Genomic DNA, 9,687 nt, shown 5'->3' with positions numbered 1-9,687 from the left:
TCAATTTTGTTTGTTTAACCAAACATGAAAAACCTTAATTTTACCTGCGCATGGTTGATCATATCAGTTATGATATGCACAAGAAAGACAATTCTTTTTTTGTTACATGAAACTTATTAACTTTTCATATCACACCTAATATAAAAAGAACTCAATGATAAAAAAAAACATAGTATACGTACCTTGCATCTTTCCATGAATCAAGTCAAAATATTACTTAATCAACCATAATTAATACTAATATAGTTTAGGCTAAATTACTCACTTCTTCTCTTAACTTTATTTTAGATTGTTATTTGCTACCTTATCTATTAGAAGTTGTAATTAAGAGACCAAGTGAATAATTGAGCCTAGATTCTTCCTTTACTCAATTACAATTAAAAATAAAAATAAATGAAAGGAAGATAAGTTTTACTTCATTATTATTCAGTTTTTTGGCATTATTATTAAAAAAAACGCCTAAGGAAAATAATGCAAAACAGAGAACCTTTGTCTAATAAAGCCATGATAATAAAATCTTTATTCTTCATTTTTTGGCATTATTATCAAACAGAAAGCGAAACACCCAATAAACATAATGCAAACTGGGAACTTCCTTGTCCGAATAGTACAGTCACGATGATCAAATTCAAGGTAGGCCATTAGTACCATGAACCATTTTGTTAAATTATTACCAAGTAATGGGCCAGTGTAACTTGTTATGTTTGGATTTCTTTCTTACTCTAATAAGTACATCCATCTCGTGAACTTGAATTTGGATCTTCTACCGACTGCACTCACATGACACAACTTAGTGCAATAGTGAGTCAACGTGAAACTACAGCGGCTATAAAAAATGAAAATAATTATTAATTCCACCAACATTAGAAAACCACTATAAATTAAGTTTGTTGGGGAAACATAGTGTAGACAAGACCAAACAAAACTTGGCACCAGGTTAATTAAGGAGAGGGTATAGTATGGCCCAGTCTAGTGGCAAAACTTTGGTGCAGTGGTTGGTAGCAGCATTGCTCATTGCCTTGTTGGGTGGTGCACAAGCTGTTGCAATATGTAACATAGACTCAAGTCAATTAAACTTGTGTCGTGCTGCAGTTACTGGTCAAAACCCTCCACCACCGGATGAGAAATGTTGTGCAGTTATTCGCCAAGCCAATTTGCGTTGCCTCTGCAGTTACAAGTCTATCCTACCTTCATTCGGAATAAACCCCAAAAATGCTTTGGCCTTGCCTGGTAAATGTGGTCTGCAATCACCTCCTAATTGTTGAGGTAATCATTTTTAGCTTCAATACACTTTGAACATATTAATTACTTTCAGGGTGATTATGGAGAAGTTATTAAATGGTCCTGGACTACCACTTGTCTATGATATCGATTAATCTCTATGTAACATGTATTTAAATTTTTAATTTAAGAGAAAAGAATTATTAACACTTAATTAAACATCTTTAATATATATATATATATATATATATATAGACCAAGTTGAACAATTCGGAGTATAACGTACTCAAACTCATTTTCTACATGCATTGGTTCTAGTTTCTTAAACCCGGACCTGCCAAAAGTCCTTTCAAGCAGGGTCGTGTTAGTGAGACAAGACTCATATATGAACACCCCTAATTACTTTTTGCAGTTTTGCTTATATTAATTTGACAAGATAATGTTTCATTTTTGCAGTGTAGTGAGGCAATCAATGATGGTCACGGACTCATGGTCATTACAAGCACCTTAGTGTTCAATATTGCTTTCGGGTGTTTCATTAACACTGAAGATAAATTTTAAGACAACATTTGATACCCCTCGAACAACGGTGCAGTTTATTTTAATCAGTGTGTCATGTCCAAAAGTTTGCTAGCAGATGTGTATTAGTGTTTGATGTGTACAATAATACAAGATATCATTACTCTTTTCCCTCCATGCCCACACTTTTAATTTGCTTAATAAAATGTCTGGTTTATGGACTCTGAACTCAGTGGTCTCCTTCACAATAATAATTAATGAATAGTATATAGATAGTAGTGGTCTCCGATCTTCACAACATTTCTCAATTATGGTCTCCTTCACAATATTAGTTTCTCCATTAGTATGTTTAAATTTGAGTTAGATTAAAATTGATAAATTAAATACTAATTTAAAAATTAATTAGGACGACCTACATGCAAATTATTTTTTATTTTTAATTTATTACTTTGTTTGTATAAAGCTTTACTATATAAATTGTGATATTTTGGACATGCATCATTTTAATTGGAATTTTATTTGATTTAAGTGAAAATATTATTCATTTATAGAATTGATATTTATAAAATGTTAAAATTTAAATTAGTAAAAAATATAATGAAAATAAATTTAGGTTGGAAATGAACCAATTTTGTATTGATATATGACATGATTCATATGAGAAAATAACACCAGGAAACATCTAAATTATTGCATCTAAGTTTTGTCCATAATAACAATAACTAATAATAGAATGACTTAATAATATTTTATGAATGATTTAGTTTGATTTAAATTTTGATTTGATTTAATTACTTGTTAATTTATCTAACAATTATATGACTGGAGCTATCCCCGTGTTTTGGATGAGTAAGCAAAAATTAAGCATTATTGATCTATCCAACAACAGTTTCTCAGGTAGAATTCCAACTTCAATATGCTCTCTGCCTTCTCTTTCTATCCTAGAATTCAGCAACAATAACCTCTTGGCAGATTTGTCTACAACCTTTAAAAATTGTACTCGTCTGCAAACTCTTTCTTTGGGAAACAATATGTTTTTTGGGTCTATGCCAAAAGAGATCAACAAAAACCTTCCTTTACTTTTAGAGTTACTGTTAAGAGGTAACACACTAACAGGAAGCATTCCTGAAGAATTATGTCATCTACCTTTTCTCCATTTGTTGGATCTGTCAGAAAATAACCTATCAGGATCTATACCAAAATGTTTGGGTGATTTGCATAGTTTCAAACAGTCGCAAACTTACTTCATTAATTCAATGAAACCATTTATTGTTTTTCCCTCTTTATCATACATGAGGCATATTGAGTTGATCCTGAAAGGAAGAATAATTGAATACATGAACCGAATCGCCATGCATTTCACCATTGATCTTTCTAATAATGATCTTTGTGGAAAGATACCGGACAAGTTAACAGAGCTAATTCACTTGGGTACCCTGAATTTGTCGTGGAACAAGTTAATGGGAAACATATCGAACAACATTGGATTATTAATAGATTTAGAAAGTCTCGACCTTTCACACAACTTTCTTTCTGGTTCAATTCCTCCTAGCATGGTTTCCATCACTTTCTTGAGCTATTTCAACTTGGCATACAATAACCTCTCTAGTCAAATTCCAGTTGCTAATCAGTTCGGCACCTTTGATCCATCAATTTATGTAGGCAACCCTCAACTTTGTGGAAATTCGATGCCAACTAACTGCTCATTATGGTTGCCTGGAAATGGAGGAGAGCAAGGAACAAAACATGAAGAAGATAATGATAAGACTGAAAAGTTGGGGTTATATGGAAGCATAACTCTTGGGTACATTACAGGCTTCTGGTTAGTCTGTGGCAGCTTGGTGTTGAATAGGTCGTGGAGACATGCATATTTTAAGCTTGTGTTTGACCTTAGAGATAAGCTTCTAGTTTTGACTGGTGTTAATTTGGCATGCACAACACGCTGGTTTGGACTAGAAAGAAACTGAGACCACTGGAGAAAAGGAAGACAGCAACAATAACCTGATACTTATCCTATTCCAATGAATAAATGAGGTAGATCACAGACATGCAGCTATTGTTATGAGCAGAGATTCTGCTCTATGGTTCCTAGAATTCAAGGACTAGGGGACCTCCAGAAAAGGGGATTAAAGAGAGGAAATTATTGATTTCATTGCTTGCATTCCTTTAAATTTTGATTCATATATATAGGCACTGAAATGCTTAGTTAGTTATTCTATTTCCTCTGCAGGGCCTAAGGTGTACGAAAGGAAATAACAAAATGGTAGTGAAGCATGATTCCTTGCAGACAACGGGATCTTCTTCGACCAATGAGGGGCTGCCAGCTCAGCGCTTGCTATTGGCACTGGTCACGTGATCCTCCTGGTAGTGCGGCCTGCATATTCTCCTTTTGGTTAGTGGCCGTCTCCACCTTGTCTGCTGCTATTTCTTCTTTGCTTTGCTGCTCCATAACCTTTCCTGCTGCTTGCAATTGTGCCTCATGTGTTTTGTTCATAACATTCACATGCCCTTCAAAAACACCTTGTCCTCACGGTGTTGGGATCTTAAATCCAGACTGCGAAACAACATGGTGGCACAGTTCAAAAACAAAATAGCTAAAACACGAGGTGAGTTTAGAAAAAAAGAAAAATAACACGTGAGTGAGAGTTGGGCCAGGGTGAATTGGGCTTGCTATGGGAAAGATGGAGGTGTAATAAAAAAGAAAAGTGGGCAATAATAAAAAAATAAGCTAAAACAACGGGGGTGGATATAGAAAGAAGAAAGGTACATGAATGAAGTTGTTGGGCTGGTTGGGGCCTAACAATGATAATCCTCTAGGGTTACCAACCTCGTAAAGGTGCGTGGGTTGGGTGGTGACCGGCGGTGCAAAGCATCGATCCTATCCCTGTGCCTTTTCTCTGCTAGGTTATGGCTCGTGGAAACACCAGCAGCTCTAACTGCTGCTCCAATGAGTGCAAGCCACGAAGGGAACTCACCAAATTGAAGAGATACTGCTGTTGCATGGTCAGAAGAAGAAGCAACAAGAGGGAGCGAGAGTTGTGAATAGAGGTTTGCACGGCCAGACCTTGACAGTTGAACATCACTGTCCACAAGGCGCAAACCCACGCCGATCGTGCTCGTGGTGGAGGCGGTGGTTTCGGAGGTGGTGGTGGAGGTGACGGCAGCAGATACAGTGGTCGAAGGAGAGAGGCAAGTGAATATCTATTAGTGGCGTGGGGGCCGAATGCGTTAGTAGCACCGCTATGCCAGATGACGCTGCCATAGGGGACCGTGTTGCAGTGGCGGTGGCGGTGGCGGTAGTGTTGGTGGTCAATGCGAAACACCTCTGGCAAAACCACTGGCACCGCCACGTGTCGTCACTAGAGGGGGCTGCTTGGCCAAGAACTCCGACGCCGATACGGGTCGCGACGACAACCACACCGCTTGCGCCGCACCGTGTGTTATGGGCAGAGGGGGAACCTCTGACGACAACTGCGACGAACCCACAGAGACAAGTTCCTCCATGGTGTCACTGGGAACTTCCTTGTCGACGTGGTGACTGTTGATCGATGATGAAGATGGGATCGGGATATGCCGTTTTAGAAGAATGGCATCGAGTTTGGAGACTATGGAATCGAGAGTCACGATGGAATGGAGTTGAGCGGCAACGAGGTTGGCAATGAGAGCTTAGAGACGGTCCAAGCACTCGGAGGAGAGTTTGTCGTCCGCCATCGGAGCTAAATGAAAGCACCAAATTGTTATGAACAGAGATTCTGCTCTATGGTTTCTAGAATTCGAGAACTAGGGGACCTCTGGAAAAGGGGATTAAAGAGAGGAAATTACTGATTTTATTGCTTGCATTCCTTTACAATTTGATTCATATATATAGGCACTGAAATGCTTAGTTAGTTATTCTATTTCCTCTGCAAGGCCTAAGGTGTACGAAAGGAAATAACAGAATGGTAGTGGAGCATGATTCCTTGCAGACAACAGGATCTCCTTCGACCAATGAGGGGCTGCCAGCTCAGCGCTTGTTATTGGCACTGGTCACATGATCCTTCTGGTAGTGCGGCCTACATATTCTCCTTTTGGTTAGTGGCTGTCTCTACCTTGTCTGCTGCTATTTCTTCTTTGCTCTGCTGCTCCATAACCTTCCTTGTTGCTGGTGCTGCTTGCAATGGTGCCTCATGTGTTTTGTTCATAACAGTTATCATATTTGTTTCTTGTTTATGTTGTTTGGTTTTGGAAGTCGATTGTGATTATACTTTTGTTGTGTATGTTGCTTGAATCATTCATGTTGTTGGAAGATAAATTGTTGGGAATGGAATTACTATTGCTTTTTCTTTAGTGGTTTTACTTGATAATACACATTTATGTTAATATATACACATGTGATTTGGGAAATTATTTACAATTTACAAATTAGTTAGTAACACTATGCACGAATGCCCGGGTGTCATAAATAATAAAAGTTATATGAATTTTAAACATGTATACAACAATTAGCAAATAAGATTTGAGATAGAATTGTTAGATAAATATACTTACAATTGTGGCACAAGATAGATTGTTTAAAATTATTAAATTCATGTGCAAGATGACGCTATAGCAAAAGACATATAACAACATATAATAATAATAATAAAAGAATCCCAAGCTTGCCAATTTACTGTTAATGAGTATTCAATAGCAGCATAAAATGGTAATAAATTAAAGAGGATCAGAATACAATAATAATAAATCAGAGCCTAATTCTAAACCAAGTTAAGCCTATTAGGAGTTAGGACCATCACACAAAGCATCAGCCCATGCCCAAACCCAATCCTAAGCTTCCAACATTGGACTAATGTTGATAAGTCTGACAAAACAGAGAACTGCTTGTTTCTTTTGTTCATAATTTGGAGGGTATCAAAGATAATCAAAATCCATGAGTAAGTTATCTTCCATTTCTCCCCATGTCTTTAGGCATATAATTGATTTCTATTTTGATTTTCTTTTCATGGCTCAGCCTACCTATTTCTTTCTTTACTTCTTACCTAGGCCTACTCATAAAACCATAAACCAAAGCATAACTGAACTGCACTAAACCATTAATAGCTGAACTATTTATAAACAAAGCTGCACGAAACTATTCTTGTATCAAAACAATTCACTAATTGAACCAGTGTAAGAACATTATACAGTGAACCACTGAACCTTAACTTCTTTGCTAAGATGAGTGAGAGTTGTCAGGGGAGGTGTCTCTTTGTTCTGTATAAGATTAAGATAAGATGAGTGCAGCTGAATTTTGTTGAGAGAGGGTCACCTCGGCCCTTGTTCTAATATGAAATCTGATTCGGTATGTTTTGGTCTCTTTTACTTTTTTTCTTGTCCCTGTTTTCTCATACAATTTAATAAATTTACAAATCCTTTTATCCTCAACACTTTATTGTGTTAGCCTTGTTATTGTTAGTGTTAGTCATGGCATTATAATCACAGTTGTAGCCTACATGGCAAAGTCAGTTACTCTCACACTATGAATAAATACCAAGAATGTGAGAGAATTGAATCATGGAAATCATTTCTACCAAAATCAAATATGATTTTTCTCTCTATTCTCTATTCTATTAACATTTATTTAACAAAGTACAAAGTTTCCAATAAAACATAAAACACAAAAACATAAGTTTCTTATATTTTTATTATGTTTTCTAGTTAAATAATAACAGATGTAAAGAATTCTATGACAGAATAATTTTGTTATGTATTTCATGTTTTGCTAAGGCATAAACATATACAAGAGAGTTACAACAGAATCTCCTAAGATTGAGCTATACAGATTGATTCTCCAAATAAAACTCCTCATATTACGTCTAGACTTTACAAATTGATTTACCTGATCCCAGGCTAATAATACGAGATAATAATTGCATATAATTACAAACAGATTTTGTTATCTCATCATGATCTCATTACCCCCCCCCCCCCCCTCAAGTTGGAGCATGTAAATTACATAACCCCAACTTGCACAACAAAGAGGTGAACTGAGTGGGACCAAGAGCCTTAGTAAAAATATCAACTAATTGTGCATGTGTAGGAACATAAGTAAGTGCAATATTGCGAGTGAGATACTCGTCGTGAATGAAGTGGCAGTCAACTTTAATGTGCTTGGTGCACTCATGAAAAATCGGGTTCTTGACAATATGAAGCGCTGCTTGACTATCACAATGAAGTCGCATAGGCTGAGAATGAAAGATACCAAGACTATGGAGAAGACCTTTTAACCATTTCAATTCTCCTGTTACAACTGCCATGGATCGATACTTAGCCTCAGCAAAGGAGCAAGATACTATTTGTTGTTTCTTAGTTTTCCATGAAATTGGAGAAGATCCAAGTAGAACAAACCATCCGATAAGGGACCTACAAGTTAAAAGACATCCAGCCCAATCAGAGTCTCACCAACCAGATAGTTGCAGGTCACAATCCTTACGCAACAAAACACCCTGTCCTGGATTCCCTTTCAGGTATCAAACAACACGGAGAGCAGCCAACCAGTGGGCCTCTTTAGGCGCCTACATAAATTAATACAACACATGCACACAGTATGAAAGCTCGGGTCTATTAAAATAGAGGTAAATGAGACAACCTACTAATCGCCTATATTGATCAGGATGAGGAAAAGGCAATTCTGTTGCAAGTGCCAAACAATCATTCTGTTTAATTGGCACCTTTGATGGCTTAGCTCCCAGAAGTCCAACTTTGGCTATAATGTCCAAAGCATATTTGCGTTGACAAAGAAAGATACCCGTGGAAGATCGCGCCACTACAACACCTAAGAAATATTTGAAGATCCCTAAGTCTTTCATGTGAAAGCAATTGTGTAAATAGGCTTTAAATTCGGTGATAGCTTCATAATTATCACCCGAAATGATTAGGTCATCAGCATACACCAACACTACAATATGTACCCCCGGTCTTTGCAAGACGAAAAGAGAATAATCAGAAATAGATTGCTGAAATCCGTAGTGTTTTAGTGCAGCGGATAGCTTGGCAAACCAATAACGAGGCGCATGTTTGAGTCCATATAAGGACTTGTTAAGTTTACACACCATGCCATAATGCTGAGGAAGAAAGCCAAGAGGGCGGCTTCATGTACACAACCTCCTCAAGGTCCCTGTGTAAGAATGCATTGTGCATATTCATCTGATGTAATTCCTAAGCTCGTGTGCCTGTTACGGCTAACACTGTGCGTACCGTTACCATTTTTACAACGGGTGCAAAATTCTCTGTGTAATTGATTCCCTCCTTTTGATGATTGCCAAGAATTACTAACCGTGCTTTGAACTGCTCTACACTTCCATCATATTTATGCTTTATTTTGTACACCCACTTGCAACCAAGTGCTTTCTTTCCTAGAGGTAATTGTGTGGCTGTCCAAGTTCCATTGGTCTCAAATGCATGTATCTCACTTTTCATTGCATCTCTCCACTGATTGTCTTTCATCGCGTCAATATAAGTGACATGCTCCTTTTCCTGTGAAATGGATGCAAGAAAAGTCCGATGTGCAAAAGAAAAATGATCATAATTCACATAATCAGTTATGGGATAGGGTGCACCTGAGTCTACCTTTGGAGAGGGTGAACAGTTGGATGGGCTCAATCTTTTGGTGGTATTTGCCACATAATCTTGCAATCGAGTAGAAGTTTGTTTGGTTCTATGTCTTCTACCCAATAATGGCTTAGTTGGTGATATAGATGGAAACACTATATCTTGTGTGTCCATATTTTATAGAGTAACACCTTGTTCATCGAACCCCGCATCTGGCTCACCCCTTCTATCATCCATTATCATATCACCACTTTCTTTAGTACCTCCTATGTGATCTATTTCTTCTACACCATCAGTCACATCATCAACAATTTCTTCACAACTCCAATTTTTAGGAGGAACATCTTTTCTGGTAGTAACATCAATAGAAAAAGGATACTT

General features: G+C 37.3%; 1 protein-coding gene across 1 annotated transcript; it reads left to right on the top strand.

Annotated features, from left to right (window-relative positions):
* Positions 1 to 907: 907 nt before the first annotated feature.
* On the top strand, positions 908 to 1,911 carry LOC100527644 (uncharacterized). Its single transcript, NM_001248453.2, is given in 2 exon segments — positions 908 to 1,266; positions 1,678 to 1,911. A coding segment is annotated over 1 exon segment (306 nt). The 5' UTR covers positions 908 to 959; the 3' UTR covers position 1,266; positions 1,678 to 1,911.
* Positions 1,912 to 9,687: the final 7,776 nt, after the last annotated feature.

Source organism: Glycine max, chromosome 18 (genome assembly GCF_000004515.6).
Source record: "Glycine max cultivar Williams 82 chromosome 18, Glycine_max_v4.0, whole genome shotgun sequence".
Lineage (NCBI taxonomy): Eukaryota > Viridiplantae > Streptophyta > Magnoliopsida > Fabales > Fabaceae > Glycine > Glycine max.
Note: the sequence above shows the minus strand (reverse complement) of the source record. Positions and strands in the feature narration are given on the sequence as shown.